Source organism: Alosa pseudoharengus, unplaced genomic scaffold (genome assembly GCF_046254945.1).
Source record: "Alosa pseudoharengus isolate Yale_2024_CS ecotype anadromous, Long Island Sound unplaced genomic scaffold, YU_APseudo_1.1 YU_APseudo_1.1_scf_9, whole genome shotgun sequence".
Taxonomy (NCBI): Eukaryota; Metazoa; Chordata; class Actinopteri; order Clupeiformes; family Clupeidae; genus Alosa; species Alosa pseudoharengus.
This window is the reverse complement of record NW_027468881.1, coordinates 140,811-159,190: the sequence shown is the minus strand read 5'-3', so window position 1 is coordinate 159,190 and position 18,380 is coordinate 140,811. Positions and strand designations below refer to the sequence as shown.

The following is an 18,380-nucleotide window of genomic DNA, read 5'->3' as shown; positions in this document are numbered from 1 at the left end:
ATCTCTACAGCAAAAGGCCAGCCTACCGCTACATGCATTTGGTTTGTTTCTGCCATTTATTAGTAATGATTTATACAGTTTGTTTACTATTTACTATTTACCTGAGCATTCAGTATTGTGCAATATAGCATACAGAAGGTGAGGGACATTTTGGGGGAAAAGAAGTGGTGCATTTTATCATTCAAACATGCAACTTTTCATGAAAATTCTATAATCCAAGATGGCCGCCACCATATGACGTCATAATATGCAAATTAGATATAAACATTTAATCTCTACATAAACTTTGGGTCATCCTTAATATTTCTCTAATTTACAGAAAGGCGCCTAAAGGGTTAAGACACTGTTTTGATTTGCGTAGTTGCATTGCCCCCAAAACTGACAATAACATAGCAATTTCGATTTTTGCTACCACCGTGTAGTCAAGCCTTAAGCCATACCCAAGTAGCCTTAATCGAGGTAATGTTTAATTATGCATGATTTATTTTGTTATTGAATTCGTAGGCTGGGATTCCTCTCGGTAACAATTATGTTTGGTAGCCTCCTGCTTTTTCAGAAGGGGCGGCAGTCAGGCTACTGACAGAGCGATGTACAGTGGCAGAGCGACGCACAGTGGCTGAAAGTGGTACTAAAGCTTCACGCAGCTTCACGCCTCGTAATGCACGACTGAAGTGGCCATTTGAAAGCGATGCCCACTGTAAGGATTCAAGAGAAATGGCGGCCATCTTGAAAAATGGTTGTCATCTTGAATTTTTGAGGGACAAGCACAAAAAAACATTCTTAAGAGAGTATTTTCACAAAATGTTATGCCTACATCACTGTTTGAACGATTGACATAATGGCATTTGACAGAAATAGCGGCCATCTTGAAAAAATGGCCGCCATGTTGAATTTTTGGGTGGCCAGCGCCTTTTTCCCAAAAAGTGACCCTTAGAGAGTATCTGTGCCAAATGTCATGCTTTTATACCAATTTGAACGATTCTCTTGAAATATGACATTAATCTGCTGCACTATTAGCCTATCACTAATAATGGACAGATCACATAATAGGCCTGTCCTCTATGGCAGGGGTTCCCAAACGTTTTAACCCGCGACCCCCAAAATAACCGTGCCAGAGACTGGCGACCCCCACTATCCCTGGATGTGACTCAAAAAATAAAATAAAATGTGTGCACCGGCCATACGCACTAGGCTTATCCAAACACGGGCTTAACGACAACACAAAAGAACAGAGCAGCCTGTTATGATTTTACATATAGAAATTTACTATATGATAAAAGCAGAATACCTTAGTCAAAAAATAATATCCATGTAACATGAGTGCACATTATTGTTGTCATGCAAACTTAACTTTGAAACATTACTTTAATTTCCATTTTAACAGAAGAATATCTCAGTCAGGGTAATATCCACAAACTGTTGTAAACATATGTACATTGTTGCTGCGCAAATTTACATTTTGCCAACTATGTTTCAGCGTTAATCTCATCTAATGAGATGGATGCACGCTATGCGTGGAACACAGCAAGTCCATTCTTGGTTTAATTGTGGAGACAGCCACACGGAGATCATCCTCCACATTTAGACGAGATCTGTATTTGTTTTTAATATATGTCAGTGCAGAGAAAGTCTTTTTGCACAGGTATGTGGAGCCAAACGGCGTCAGTACGTCCATCGCGGCCTTGAATAGCTGTGGATATTCCCTCTCGACTGAAATCCAGAACTTAGCAAGCGTCTTGGAATTAAAATCTGTCTTTAAAGTTCGGTCAAGTGACTGCTCTTTTATTTTTCCCAAATGTATTTGATTTGATTTGATTGGCGTCCCACGACCCCCCAGGGGGTCCCGACCCCTACTTTGGGAACCCATGCTCTATGGTACATCAGCAACAAAATAATTAATATGTGTGATGTGGCTCCTTTAAAAGCATGTGTGTAGAGAATGAGAGATTGAGCGAGAGGGACAGAAAATGCACATGAACAGTTAGAAAGCCATCTGCATTTATAATTATTCCTAGAAGCAATGAAACTACATGAATTAATAATCAATTGAACATACAGTGCAATTTCATGATCAAATTTGTCTTATCAATCAAAAAAGCAATTTCATGCTGTCGACCATTGGTTTGGGCATTTTGTTTTAAAAACAAAGTACTGGTTCAGGCACCATTTTGGCATCATTTTAAAAGTATTGATTTAGCACTGGTATCGGATAAAACCCAAACGATACCCAACCCTAGTTGTGCATTACCTGGCGAAAAACAAAACCTCATGGAGAGATTTCAGGTGTGCAATAACTGTAAAAGGCGTCTTCATAAAATAGGGTGGTGTTGGTGATTGAATGCAATTGAATTGTTTACTGAAATCAGAACTTAACCCTTAGAACCCGATTGACGCAAAGTGCGTCAAAAAACACACCCTTTCTTCTCTGTTACATTGCTCCGGAACGGTTCATCGCAGCGAGATGAAACCTTTATTGCACGACAGAGCAGAAGTGGGGCTTTCCAACGAGACTACACACTTGTCTGTACGATCAAGTATGAAAATAAAAAAAAATCATGAAATTAAATCAAATTGCATCATATTTACAGTCTATACTTCTCTGCATTCACCTGCACACACATTACTCTAGTTTGAATTACTCGCGAACCCGTGATCGCATCGATATGGCAAGCATATCAGATGAAAGAGGGGGCACAGGGCTATCCATTGGTACCATGTTTATCAATCCTTCTGGCTTATAAAACCAGACGAAGTGACTGCAAAATAATAACGTCATGTACACAAACCAACGCTGCACACTCATTACTCTCGTTTGAATTACTCGCGGACCCGTGATCGCATAGATATGCCACGCATGTCAGATTTTGTGGCAAAGCATGTTTATAATCCAATGCTATCATGTGTTTCTCTATGGCAAAGCATGTTCATATTCCGGTTTTGAGATCCTAGCAAATTACTGCATGGCATCCAATTCAAGGCTCACATTGCATCCCAATTTGTCAAGTCAGGTCAGATCAGTTCGTGCCACAGATATGGAGCGCAGAAAGGTCATTTTTCATCACTAAATAAAAAATGGCATTTATTTCCGTAAATCACACAGCAAATATTTCTGTAAATTGCTCAGCCCCAGAGTATCCCTCCAACATGGCAATTATATTGCCCGATTCAGGACAGTCTTCCCTACACACACATGAAATGCATGTAGAGCTGTGAGCTTGCAGTGGTGAGATACATGTCGAAATATAAGAATTTTTATAATACACTTTTTATATTTTAATTCTTTAAAAATCAAAATAAAATCAATGCTAGTATTAATACATGAAATGATGGCAGATCTGAATAGCCTAAACTCACCTGAAAAAAACAATATATAATATATGTGTGTGGCACTTCAATGACCAGAATAAATCCTTATGAATAAAGGTAGTGAAAATGCCCTAAAAATAGCTTAGGGTTCTAAGGGTTAAACAGCCTTTGAATTCTTAACTCATTGAATGCCAAGCTGTTTTCGGAAGCTTTGTCCTAGAGTGCCAGCAATCTAGACTATTGTTGATGATTTTTGTACAGCCACAGCATATTCTGTGTTATGGCTATGAACACATACAATGGCTCGTTTGAAAGGTGAGACTTTAAGCTCTCAATGGGTGCAAACGGTGTATTTCTACACGTTTCTGTTCCTGAGAAATCGCAAGCTAAACAGTGGCTAGTTTTCATCAAAATCGCTGTTTTTTTTTCTAGAAATGGAGATATAACGTCTTTCATGAAATATGAAGTGTTGCCTGTAAAGTTTCCGGGTAGTGACCTAGCAAGACTGCCACCTAGTGATAGACCCACGAAAATGGCCTGGTTTTGAGCTGACGTGCATGCGTCACTGATTCGACCCAAAGTGGCAACCGAGTTATGATTAATGTCCAGATAAAATGTCCAGATTTTCATGAGTTTTCGATCGTCATATATTTCATTTCCATTCATCACAGAGTTCCCAAAATCACATATAAGGTGTGTTAGAGTGTCTAGTTTCGTAATTTAAAAAAAAAAGCTTTTTTGGTTTAATACTGTTGCCAATGAAAAGTCTGTCCTACACCATGGGTCTCCAAAAAGTCACTCTCAAGCTCCCCCTTCTGAGCTTGCCAGAGGCTGAAGCAGTAGCCTACATTTAAACACAATTGTTGCCACGAGGCATTCCAGCCTACGAATTTTATAAAAAAGTAAATCATGCATAATTAAAAAATAACTAAATTTAGGCTACCGTAGACCTATTTGGCTATACGCAATAAGGTTTTCATTACAGCACAGCGCACGTTCAATGAATGAATGAAAGCGGATGCCCTGTCTCGCAATAAACAGGTGGAAATCCCAACACACTTTCAACTACATGAACAACAGGGACAACTATGGCCATCCAGGATCATCCAGACCAAACGTGACGATTTTGCTACATACTATTCCTATTTATGTACCAACATGCAAAATCTGAGCCTTCTACATGGTTTAGTTCTTGCCCTATGGGCTTGTGAACTTTGACAAAAAAAAGAGGCCAAACAAAATCGACACCCCCCTCCCCCCGTAAAACTGCCTGTATCTTGGAAAGTATTGATCTTACATAAAAGTAATTTTCCTTGGTAACATAGGTACACCTGGCAGGGCTCTACCATGCGCCCATTTCACTCGCACATGCGAGTAAAAATAATGGTGTGCAAGTGCAAAAAAATATTAAGTTGCACTGGTGCGAATGGCTTCTAACCAAGTCAATGTTTGTCTACAAAATACACCGCAACATTGCGAAACATTACTGGGTGCGAACCATAAAATCACGTCGCCAATGCAGCATAAAAACTACACCTCCCATCAACGTTAGCACTTTCGCGTTGTGATTCGCTAGTTGCTCCTATCAAATTCAAGGGTGCGTACAAAAAAAGCGGAAAGTTAGACTAGCCACGCAAGATGCAAAGTAGAACTAACTTCTTCAATCCACCGAATTCATCAGATATATGAGGAACATATATCTGATGAAGGGTATGCCTTTTAGCCCAGTTGACGTATTGGCTGCAATATGCAAAATATAGCTGTAGCGAACAGGCACAAAAGTAGCCTCCCATAATACTCCCGTTTTCTTCAAAGGTAGAACTCTACAGACAACTCCAGGGGTGCATCCGAATAGTCAGTACATACGAACTTCCATGCATGCTTGTGTGTTTTACACCGAATACAAGCTGAAGTGCAAAACGAAAGTATGCATACCATTTGGGTTTTGAGGAAGAGAAAATTCACGGTTTTAGTAGTAATATTGGGCAGTATGCAGTTAGATAGGTCACCATGGGCATATTTGGATTAGCTACAGGTGGATTCACAAATAAATAACTTGGCCTAGGGACCTACATTTGGCAGGATAACCTACTTCATATACAGGCTAAATGCAAATATGGCAATGCATTATATTATTTGACATTAACAAAATGTAGAAAAATAGAACAGACTGAAAATAAAGTAGGCACTGATGTTCTTTAAAATCTTGTTTCCTCTAAATGTTGTCAGTCATTCTTAATCTTCGTAATTGGTGCACTGGCATGTTTAACTGTTAGCTGCAGTGTAAAGTTACATTATGTGTAAGTTAAGTACAGAACTGTGCTCCTGGAAAAAAAATGTTAATGTAGAGCCCTGCCTGGTAATCTTTTCAGAATTTTTTGAGACCTAAGTGCGTGGGCCCTGGTTGAATTGACGTGGAATGACCCCTGTGCAAGTGAGTGACAGGAGTGTACTCACTCATATAGAAAGACAAAAACAACCAATCACAAAGAAATGTTTTCTAGAAGTGTTACTGCCGATGACCATGCCATCTTCACTGTGTTAATGAATTCATTTTAAATCCAGTATCTCCAATTGTAGTAGTCCTTTGAAACATGTGCAATGTAATTACTATACTTTGGCGAAGAAAGGTATCAATCAGATGATTTCAGGCTGTCCATTGTCATTTACTTCATGCATCATGCATCAATTTTGCCTGATCTGTACTGTATGTAGGCTAGAGATGCCCAAAGATGAAATGCCTAGCCACAACTGCATCAGACACTTGCGCAGTGTAGTGCAACAGCAACAGACCAAGATTGCTGAGCTGGAGAAGACCGCTGCAGAACACAAGCATCAGTTGGCTGAACAGGTTAGACATTTGTTTTGCATTATGTATTGTTATAACATATAATGCATACCATGTAAGTGTAATTTGCATTGTGTTTGTCTGTTTTCTTGCGATAATAAACTTGGAGACGATGAATGTGGAGGAAGCAGGAAATACATGTGTTTAGGGAGGGCATAAATGTATGGTCTGCCTACAGCAGTTAACTGCATTTGTGCTGGAACACATTACTATTGTTATATTGCACTATTGTATTGTAACAACCAGAGAATTTGACAAGATATTAACGTTAGCTGTGCTAGATAGGCTTCCATGCATGTTAAAAGGACACTGTGTCATGTCATGTAAGGAACAAGGTAATGCAAATAAACAGAGTCTCTTTAACTTTATTAACTTATGGTTAATAAGTGTTACACTGCTGTGCACAAACCCCTTGTTTATCTGACGTCATTATGCTAGCACATTAGCAGCGATTAGCTAACTATGCTAACGTTAGCTATTACAAGTAAAAGCTTTGTCTCCTCCAAGTGACAAGCATATAATACACAATACTGGCTTACATTGGAACAGTAAATATCCTTGTCTAGTTTATTTACATTGAGTTGACAGTAGGCCTGCATTATTTTCTTGATTGATTGATTAGTTGTTTGATCGTTAAAATGGGGTGGTTCAGGATTTTGGACATAGGACCTCATTTCCAAGTTAGCAAGTGTGATATTTATCAGTGGAGACTGTTTCCAGTCCTTCTAGTTGCAAAGTTCGCAGGTGCTAGGCTAGCGTAAGTCATCAGTATGTTAGGCTGCCACTAAAAATAGTCTTACCCACTCCACGCGAGCTTGCAGCTTCATACTCTCTATGGGCTGCCACCTTTTGTGCTTGTGATTTGCAGTTATTTTTAGTGTGTCTACTCCACTGTGCTATTCTTTTCAGTGTTTCTGTTGACAACCACAGCTTGTGGTTTATTTTCTTTCTCCCCAACGCTACTGAACAGGACTTTTCAGGCATTTCCAACGCTCCTCCATTGTAGTTTTGTCCTCTTCTTGCAGGGCTTGGAATCTGTTCTGTAGGGTGGTTTGGTACAGTTCAGTTGTTCCTATGTCCTGGAAGAGCTGGATGTTGAACTTGACTCAGTGTAGAATATTGTCACAGTGGTTGTTGCAGCGTTTCAGCTTCAGTTGTATTTTGGCTGTCAGTAGGTGGTGGTCTGACCCAGTGTCTGCTTCCTTCCTCACTCGAACATCCAGGAGAGAGCGCCTAAACTTCCAGTTTATGCAAATGTGGTCGATCTGGTTTTCAGTAGTGTGGTCAGGTAATACCCAAGTGGCTTTGTGGGTGGGTTTATGGGGAAAGAGTGTTTCTCCTATGACCAGGTTGTTCTTTGCACAGACGTCTGCAAAGATCTCTCCGTTCTCGTTCATGGAGCCAATTCCTTGTTTTCCCATTACCAGATGGTATCCACTGTTGTCCATTCCCACCTTTGCATTCATGTCTCCCATGAGCACAATGATGTCTTTTGCTGGTCTGGTCTGGATTAGTTGTTGCAGTTGATTGTAGAAGTTGTCCTTTGATTCCTCATTGCCATTGTTAGTGGGTGCATAGCATTGTATGACTTGAAGCTTGATTCTTTTCTGTGTAGTTTGGAATTGTGCAGTGATGATTCTGGAGTTGATTGGCTCCCAACTGGTGAGGGACCTCTGTGCTTTTTTGGAGAGCATAAATGCTACTCCCTCAGTGTGTGATGCCTTGTCATCCGGGTGTCCAGAGTATAGTATGGACTCACCGCTTGCCAGTCTGACTTCATCTGTCTGTATCCTAGGGCTGGGACTGTCTGGATGTTTTCTTACAGTGGTCGGGAAGCAAGAAATTACCGCAGTTTCACGGTATAACCCCCCCCCCCAAAAAAAAAATGGATTATGAATTTTGTGCCGCCACCAGCCATCACAGCTAATTAGACTTTAGACAGCCGCAGGAACTTCAAAGACCACTGGACCAAATGCTTCAGACATGAAAGAAATAAGCAGTTTATCAACAAGGCTATCACGATTTTAGAACTGTTACATTCATGACGCTTATGCTAATGTTACAATGGTAGGCTACCGCACGTTTTACTGGCTGCGTCAGGTTGTAACAAAGGTAGGTCCTAGGCTAGCCTAGACCTACATGTCGCTGTTAAGTTAAATTATTAACAAACTAGAACATATTTTTTAATTCTTTCATGAACTAAACATGTATGACTCCTTTCTGGAGTCCTTTCTTAATTTCACAGCTTTCACGTTTAACAGCTTTATGTAAATCAAGTTTGAACGGAGAGAATAGAAAAGTGTTAGGATTGTGCCAGTTCTCCCCTAGGCTACTCTCGCATAGTAAACAAATGGAATGTTGGAACATTGCGCTAAAGGTTTGGGTTTGCTTCATCTTTTGATAAGTTTTGAAGTTTTGTTTTGATGGTGACTGCATAACGTGATTATCTGAGATTCTGCTACGTTTTCAACCCGGAATTGTGCATATGTCATGGTTGAAAACGTCGAAGTCGAATCCCCCAAATGTTTCACAGATTTTTAATTTTTTTTTTGCGGTGATTACGGTGACGAGCTCAGACCCGCGGTAGGGTCACGTGACCACGGTATTGCGGTAATGCGGTTACCCTCCCAGCCCTACTGTATCCATCTGGTTTCACACAGACCTAGGACAGAGATCTTGTACCACCTCATCTCTTCTGCAATGACTGACATTTTCCCTGCTTGGTACATGGTCCTGATGTTCCAGGTTGCGATGTTAATAGGTTGCCTAGAAGATTCCGCCGCACCCTCTCCCTATGATTTTCAGTATTCGCCTTCATAGTCCCTTTGGCATGTCTGCCTGAAGAGTCGTCTTCTAGGCTTCTGGGTTTTTTACTTTTCATCAATGTTTCTGTAATCCTTTTTATCCACGACACGGGGGATTGGCCCATGCGCTTCACCAGAGCCCTGTTGGTCAGCATTACCTGCTTCCACCTCTCACGACGAGGATGTAGGGATGGGCTTTGACACCCCTGTCTATGTCAATTTCATTGACTTTGAAAAGGCATTTGACAGCATAGACCGTGTGTTGCTGTGGAAGCTCATGGCTCACTATGGTATCCCTCCGAAATATGTAAACATAATCAAAAACACATACCAGGGTATGCAATGTCAAGTGCTCCAGCAGGGATTTGCATATGAAAAGATCGAAATGCTCACTGGTGTGAGACAGGGCTACCTCCTATCTCCGTTCCTCTTCCTCTTATGTATTGACTAGATCATGAAACAAACAACCAGCAATAAAAAGAATGGTCTGAAGAGAAGAGTCTGACAGAACACCTTGATGATCCTGACTTCCTGGGTGACATAGCACTGCTCTCACATACATACCAACAGATGCAGGACAAGACAACACGGCTGGAAACAACCGCAGCTAATCTTGGACTCAAAATAAATTCCATAGTACTCGAGGGCCACTCTCTCTAAGAGGTCAAAAAATGTACCTACCTGGAAAGTGTGATAGCTGTGGATGGGGGGTCAGAGGAAGACATAAAGTCGAGAATTGGAAAAGCTAGAGCAGCATTCAACATCCTAATCAAGATCTAGAAAACAAAAAACATCTCTCTCAAGACCAAGCTCAAAATCTTCAACTCCAATGTGAAATCCGTACTGTTGTACAGATCCGAAACATGGAAGAACACCACTACCATCATAAGCAAGCTGCTCGAGCATCATGTGGGCATCAAAGACTCAGCCCTGGAGTTCTTCCGGTCCTACCTGGCCGATAGGAGCTTCTCTGTCCAGCTAGGAGACTCTATCTCCTCTCCTACCCCCCCTCACCTGCGAGGTCCCTCAAGGCTCTATTTTGGGTCCCATCCTCTTTTTACTGTACATTTTACCCCTAGGGGATATCCTGGCAAAACATAACATCTCCTTCCACTGCTTTGCAGATGACTTAAAGCTGTATATCCCCCTAAAGGCTGATGGGCAGGCTGCACTCCATCTACTGCGTGACTGTCTTGCTGACATAAAGGCATGGATGGGTGCAAACTTCCTCAACCTTAATGAGAGCAAGACTGAGTTCATTGTCTTTGCCAAAACCTCTCCGGCCTTCTCCTCCAATGCCCCCTTGCCTCTAACATCAGGCCCTCTGTCAGAAATCTGGGCGTGATTTTTGACAGCAAATTCAAGTTCGAACAGCAGGTCAGTGCAGTAGTTAGGAAGAGCTTTTTCCACATCAGAACCCTAGCTAAGACCAAAGTCTACCTGCCCCAGAGCGATCTTGAGAGAGTCATCCATGCCTTCATCACATCACAACTGGACTACTGTAATGCTCTCTACACTGGCATCGATCAATCCCAGCTCCGCCGCCTGCAATTTGTTCAGAACTCAGCCTCCCGACTCCTCACCTGCACTAAAAAATTTGAACATATCACCCCAGTTCTGGCTTCACTCCACTGGCTCCCCATCCGCTACCGCATCAATTTCAAACTCCTCTTGACTATATACAAATCTCTCCATGGTCTGGCCCCCACCTACCTGTCTGATCTTCTCCACCACCCCTTACAGAGCACTACGGTCAGCAGACCAACTGCAGCTGGAAGAACCCAGGGCCAGGCTGAAAACTTGGGGGGACAGAGCCTTTTCAGTGGCAGCCCCTAGACTCTGGAACTGTCTCCCTCTCCACATCAGTTCTTAAAGACCCACCTCTTTTCACTTGCCTTTGGCTAGTGTCTCCCTTTATGCCCCTGTGTTTAGTTTTAAATTTTCTTTTTTCTGCATTGTGCCTTCCTGTTTTTATTGCACTTTATTGTGAAGCACTTTGGTGCGGCTAAGCCGTCTGTAAATGCGCTTTATAAATAAAATTGACATTGACATTGACTTTTACAGCATACCAGTCTACCCACATTCCTGCTCTGTGGAGTATGCAACTGATGAAATACATTTTTACATCAGTATTTTGTATTTTATTTTGTTACATTTCATGAGCCAATATTTGTAGTTGGGGGCCAAGCAGCGAAGCTGCGAAGGCACCCATTGTGTTTCTAGCTTTTCCTATTATTGTGTTTCTATTTGTTCTTATTGGGGGCCAAGCAAGCATCTTTCCGCTGTCATTGAAGTCTATGGCAGCCCATAGAACCGTACAGTAAAAAGTTGTGAAATTTGGCACATTGATTCGGGACAGTATAAAAATGAATTTCAGCAAGTTTTATGCCTGAACCACAGACAGTCTAGCGCCACCAATGGGTCACAGTTGACATTGCATCCATGCAATTAACTTTTGAACCGTATGCCCGATTTCGAATATTGCAATATCTTTGGAAGTCTTGGATGAGGCCGAACTCAACGCACCCCATGACGTCAATTTCCGCCATGTTGGATCTTCCGCCATATTGTAGTTCATCAAAAACACTTAAAAGACATCAAAGGTCACAAAGTTTGTCCGATTTTCACGAAACTTGACGCAGATGATCTTCAGACCATGACTCATAAATGCATAGCTTTTAGGAGCCATATTCAAAACCCGTCGCCCGTCACGACCAATCAAGTTTGGCGGCAAAGCCAAGTGAAGTGATATCTCAGCAAGGCTTTCGCGTATCAACACCAATCTCAGTACATAGTCTCAGGACCCAATTAGGAGGAGGCTCAATATATTTGATGATTTTTGACCTATAGGTGGTGCTATAATTAGCAAAATTACGTTTTAACCTGTAACAGGTCATGTGTTTGGAATTAAAACATATTAGTGATATCTATTAATACCTTGACAGGTCCTTAGGCCGACACATGCCAACATGTGACGTCAACGTAATTGATCCAACCGCCATATTGGATGTCATCAAAAACACTTAAAAGGCATCAAAGTTGGCAAAGTTTGTCCGATTTTCACGAAACTTGACGCAGATGATCTTCAGATGCAATGCATTGCTTTTAGGAGCCATATTCAAAACCGGTTGCCTGTGACGACCAATCACGTTTGGCCGCCAAACAGGAAGTGAAGTGATCTCAGCAAGGCTTTCGCGTCTCAACACCAAACTCAGTACAGGGTCTCAGGACCCAATTAGGAGGAGGCTCAATAAATTTGATGACTTTTGACCTATAGGTGGCACTATAATAACAAGAAGTGGGCTCATATTTCAGCAATGCTTTCACATATTGAAACCAAACTTAGTATATGGACTAGGGATGGGCATCGTTAAGAAATTATCGATATCGATGCCATTGTCGAACCTGCTTATCGATGCGATTCCTTATCGATTCCAATATCGATTCCTGTACCATTTGCTGAAGACTTATAGGATGGCTTTGAGAGTTGTTGGCTTTGAATGTCTAATTTAAAGTGGTTTTAGAAAATGAATACCAAGGCTGCAATATCAATACAGAACAGTGTTTCCCCTAGAATTTTTTCCAGCAGCGGTGCTGTTGATCGTAGGAAGCCCCCCCCAGAAGATTTTGAAAAAATGACTCCTTAAATGATGACTTCTGGTGGATTTTGTTGAAAGAAATTGACAGATTGAGTTACAAATTCTGACAAAAAAATAAAGCTTAATCACAGGCCACTGTACAAGCTATTACTATTTAGAATGTACAGTGCTGTGCACAAGTTAAGACATTTATTTATATAATAACATTTATTTATTTACGATACATGATACATTCACAAAAAATTGATGTCCTTAAAGGCTTGATTTTTCCTCTTTTTTTAAATTAAGACATTAAGATCAATTTCCAAAAGATTATTTGTATTCCTCCTTTTAGTCAATTTTAGCATGGTGTCTTAACTTTTGCACAGCACTGTATAAACTATATAGACTTCTCTTTCATGTCATTACAATGTATTGGTGCGGTGCAGGTCAAATTGAGTGCCTGTCCCTTTAAGGCCGTGACGGCCAGAGAGGCTTGCTTGATTCTCACCAGTGTTGCGCGGGTCACAAGCGGCCCGCGGTCGCCCGATATTTGAATCAACCCGACCACAACTCGGACCGCGAATATTAATTAGGACAAAATTATACCCGACCCGCGATCCGACCCGCTTATTTACAAAATGTGTGATTTTGGTTATAGCCTGCATGCAGTGTGGCAGTAGGCCATTTCTGTAAAACAAACTAATTTATTTGCGAAACTTTATGCTGTAGAACTACACGCAGTAGGCATGCAGGACATGTTTGCGCAGGAGAGAGAATGAGAATAAGAGCGCAAGCACACACGCAACCACCAAGGATTAGAACAGATTTGAAGGCCATGGACATACATCTTTCTTTCGAAAACAGAAATGGTGAGGCAAGGTAGGCAAGAGAGATACATTGCTGGTCAAAACGCACAAAGCTTTACCAAAGCACATCCACTATTTGAAGTCACAAACACAACGAACTAAGGTAACTTTTATGCATGCGCGAACCTATACATACCGGTAGATATGTCTGTGTAGTCTGTGCCATAACATTTATTCCTGCAGGCTGCTCGTTTTGGCTGTCATACTTTTAAATGGCTTCGCAAGAAGTAGGCCTATATAGACCATAACTTGTACTACTGTCATCTTCTTTAAGAACTTTTCCCAATATTTCCCATAGCCTATATCGCTTTTCCTGAAGGGTTGTCTTTATTATTTTAACTCGCGTCTTCAGCTTCTTTACTGTTGTCTTTACTGTATTGATTCTTTACTGTATTGATGCTAGCCTTCTCGTGATATTTTAAGTAGGCCTATTTGTAGAAAATATATATTTAATTCATTTTAACTGACCCGCCCGCAAATGACCCGAATATCATTAAGTATTTTGTTACTCATAACCGCTTAATTTCGGGCAGACCGCGCAACACTGATTCTCACGGTTTTAAGCTAACTTAGTAGCGTTGTTGTGCATGGTGCATAAGGATATATGGATGAAATGAATTGTGTTTTCCATGTCATTTGGTAAAGTAAATGCTCAAAAGTCTAACAACTCGAAGCAAATCTATCTTAGATTATAGATAAGTGTTCTGTATCATTTCTATGATTTTGGTGAGCTCTACAGGAAATTACAAACTATCTCCAGATGTAAATGGTTGCATATACTATTACCGAAATTCAATTAAACCCACCAATAGGCTAGACCTTAGTTTCACAGCCTAGGTATGTTGGCAATACAGGGCTTGAAAGCATTTACTGTATAGGCCTAACAAACAAAAACGAAACAATGCGTGGAATTTATCTGGGAATAGGCTACTGAAGGTAGGGGCAAGCTACCTCGCTGGCGTGTTTAATTTGGTTCCTTGGTTAACATAATGTAGGCTACGTTTTTTTGCACAAAATTGCGTCTGCTAATAAAGTTAAAACATAAACACAAACAAACGTGATCTCCTGTGGAATCCCTGACTGCGCCTTCAACGTTAGCCTACTATTATTTGTTGACATCGAACCTGAACAAACGGCAGCTGTTCCCTAAGTTCACTTGCGTGCATTTTTTTAATTAGGCAATTTTTTGCCTACATTGTAGGGGAAACACTGCAGAAGTTGAATGCTTTAACATTTCTAAATTTCGCATACTGTGACGTCGTGCCGCGACGTGGGAATGGATGTTCGGAATCGTTAGTGGAATCGTTAACGTGTGTACGTGTACGATTCCGATGGAAACTGGAACCGATTCCCAAGCCTAATATGGACTTGGGACCTCATCCTGAGGACAGACAATAATTTTAGCAACCTTTGACCAGTAGGGGTGCTATAATTTGCAAAACTTTCTCGTATCAACACCAAACTTGGTATGTGGACTCGTGACTACAACCTGAGAATGCACAATAAATTTGGTGACTTTTGACCACTAGGGGTGCTATAATTATCAACACTTTCTCGTATAGACACCAAACTTGGTATGTGGACTTGTGACCACATCCTGAGGATGCACAATCAATTTTGCGACCTTTGACCACTAGGGGTGCTATAATTTGCGACACTTTCTCGTATCGACACCAAACTTGGTACAAGGACTCGGGACCACATCCTGAAGACGCTCAATATATTTAGTGACATTTGACCACTAGAGGCACTATAATTATCAACACTTTCTCGTATCGACACCAAACTTGGTATGTGGACTTGTGACTACAACCTGAGGACGCACAATACATTTGGTGATGTTTGGGGCATGCGTAAGTGTGGGGGGCTATTGGGGTGTGTGGGAGAGTAGGTTTATCTGGGTATATGTGTGTGTGGGATGGGGGGTTAATTGGGTGTGTGTATAATGTAACAACATTGGGTTGCCATGGCAACTCCTGCTCAACTGCTTGGCCCCCACATTGCTGCTTGCAGCTATATTTATTATTATTATTATTCCGCCATTGAAGTCAATGGCAGCCCATAGAACCGTCTGTTGATCGCGGGTGTCTGAGTTCTATCTTGTCGCCCCCTCATTGCTGCCTGCAGCTATATTTGGGGGCCAAGCAGCGAAGCTGCGAAGGCACCCATTGTGTTTCTACCTTTTCTTATTGCATTGCATGTTAATGCAATGGACTATTATCACTGTTCTTCTTATTATCTGTTATTATTCTTCTTCCGACCAAATTTGACGTTTAATGACAATAAAACCACTGAACCGTTTGACGTCATTCAAACACTCCTACAAAGGTCTTGTAACGGACAATTGTACAATGACATTTTTACATTTGTGAACTTTATACTTTTTGAGATATTTACGATAAAAGAGCAATAAATTCCCATTGACTTAACATTGACCGCCTTGGCGGCAACTTTTAGCATTATGACGTGACCTGCAGCTGAAAGCAATTATCAACAGCTGAACGCGAGCTACCACTGGAGCTGTGAATCTTCTGAACGTCTTCGCCTGCTGTACTGTGGTCACTTTATTTGTTCGAGGCACATTTCTCTAATTACAGACAAGGTAAGTGTTCCGGTTTTTGATATTTGAGTCATTTGTGTCGTCAAACATTATGTAACGTTAGCGTTATATGTATTCAATGATGGGTCACAAATAACTAAACTAACGTTATAACGTTAGGTAACGTTAACGTTACTGAAATAGTTGACATTAGCACCTTGCTACGTTGATATGTATTATGTAAGGAAACCCACTGTTAATCAATGTTAATATGTCGTCAACTTTACAGTGACCTATTAGCTGTAGGTTTCGATAGCTAACGACAATCAAACGTAATGCACTAACGTTACATTTGTTCATTAGGCCTACTAACCAGCAGCGTTTTAACTAGAACGTTAACGTAAACCAGAGAAGTAGGCCTACTAGGCTCTGGTTCTATTCAACATCAGGTCACTTTCCACAGGTGTATAGAATCAAGCACCTAGAATAGATTATGAATGCAGACTTCGTGGCGCTTGATTATAGCCTAGGGCTGTGTGAAGGGACCTGATGAAACCCATCATGGGTTTCATTCATGGCATGAATAACGTTAGCTACTTGTTGATGGTCATAACGTTATAGCTTCTACCGTTCACATTTTAGTTAGTTAACAAATATATGCTCCTGTTTTTATTTTAACAAATGTTTAACGTTGTACACCGCTTGTTTGTGTATCAAATAGGCCAGGCTACGTTTCATTCTACGCTCCTGATTCTTATGTAGCCTAAGTAAACACTATCACGGTATACTATAGTTTGTCTATTGATGGGTTTCATCAGGTCCCTTTCAACAGGTGTATACAATCACCTAGATTATGAATGTATTGGTGCTTTATTAATACTCCTGTGGAAAGGGACCGTATGAAAGCCATGAATAGGCTACTGTTAGGAAATGGACAATACGACTAAAGTCTTGTTAAAACACACAACAGAAGTTGAGCTATAATGTTTGTGTTGTCAACGTAGGCTACAATGTTTACTTGGCCTACTCATTTCTGCATTGTTCTGGTCTAAAAATTAAAGTGTAGCCTGGCACGTGAATCAAATTTTCCAGTTGTAGTACATTGTAATCTGTAGGAAAAAATGTGGCTGACAGACCTAGCAAGCTGTTTAAGTTAAGTTAAGCAGTTGGTTATCAAGATACTTAGTATCAGAATGATCCGTCCTTACTCATATGATTATCAACAGCAACAACAGACTCTTTGCCTGCAAAGTTTTCTAAGCTGTTTACGTTTTATATTTAAAAAAAATATGATTAGCTATCACCTATACTAAAACTGAAAACAATAAAACACAGAATTCTGCTTTGTTTGCAATTTAATATTATAGGCTAGTATTTAACTACCAGTAGCTTGATGGTGCAACAATTGCTAGGTTACGGGGACGCTGGCGAGACACGCCGCTCCGTCTGGCATCATGTTTTTGTTTGTATTTATGTAATGTTCGTAATTTTTTGTATTTATTTTTCTAGTTAAATGTAATCACTCTTTATTCATGTTATTTTCGATCGTTTTTGTGTTATTCTTAGTCCTTTTTTCTGTTTAACAAACTCGGCTGACACCATCAACGTCAAGTTAACGTTAACCAGCTTCCATTGGGCTGATGAGCGCCTTGGCTAGCCTGCCTTATGTCTCTGAAGTCCCTCATGCATCCGTGACGATGCACATCCAATGTCTGGACGGAGGGATTGCTCAGCAAGGGGGCCTAACGTCAATCTGCAAGAGATCTGCAGCTGCCACGACCACCGAGCTGCGGCTGACTTGTGAGCTGCCATGCTAGCATCTACCGGTGCCTGGAGTCTGGATTGAGTGCTAAGAAACTCTGATGACAGCGTCAACCATGAAACAACAAACGGTCACTGTCTAGGACCACCGAGCTGATAATCAGCAGGGTCGCCCATCACAAATTCGGACTGTCTTGTCCTCCCAGTGCTCTCCAGACTGCCAGTGAATTCTCCGGGTTGGTCAGTTATAAAGAACTTTGTTGGTGTTGCATCGTGAAGACACAGCTGTGCGCAGTTTTCACGCGGGTCATCTTTGCCCTTGGACATTTTCAGCCGGTTGGAAATTGGACTAATTTTATTTTTATTTTTTATTTATTTTATTTATTAATTTGTTTGTTGTATGTCTTGTATGTCTTGGTGTCACAGGTACGCTGGCGACTACGCCGCTCCGTCCGGCATCTATTGTCTTTGTTAGTCTGTGTCAATGACAATGTCTTATATGTGGAGCGCTTTGGGTTGCACTCTGTGCATGTTAAATGCGCTATACAAATAAATCTGACTTGACTTGACTTGACAATTGTATTGTAGGCCTACTCTACCTTTTTTTTTAATTGTCCTAGAATTGTTGAGAGAATTGTTTAAAAAGCTTAAACTGTTTACCATGTTAGCCGTTAG

The 18,380-nt window shown here is 41.0% G+C and overlaps 1 protein-coding gene across 1 annotated transcript in view; it reads left to right on the top strand.

Moving 5' to 3' along the window:
* Window positions 1-18,380, top strand: part of LOC143114883 (E3 ubiquitin-protein ligase NRDP1) — a 110,998-nt gene that overhangs the window by 77,257 nt on the left and 15,361 nt on the right. Inside the window, exon 4 of the mRNA XM_076276720.1 lies at window positions 6,022-6,157. Coding sequence (XP_076132835.1) covers window positions 6,022-6,157 — 136 coding nt within the window. The remainder of the gene's footprint in view (window positions 1-6,021; window positions 6,158-18,380) is intronic.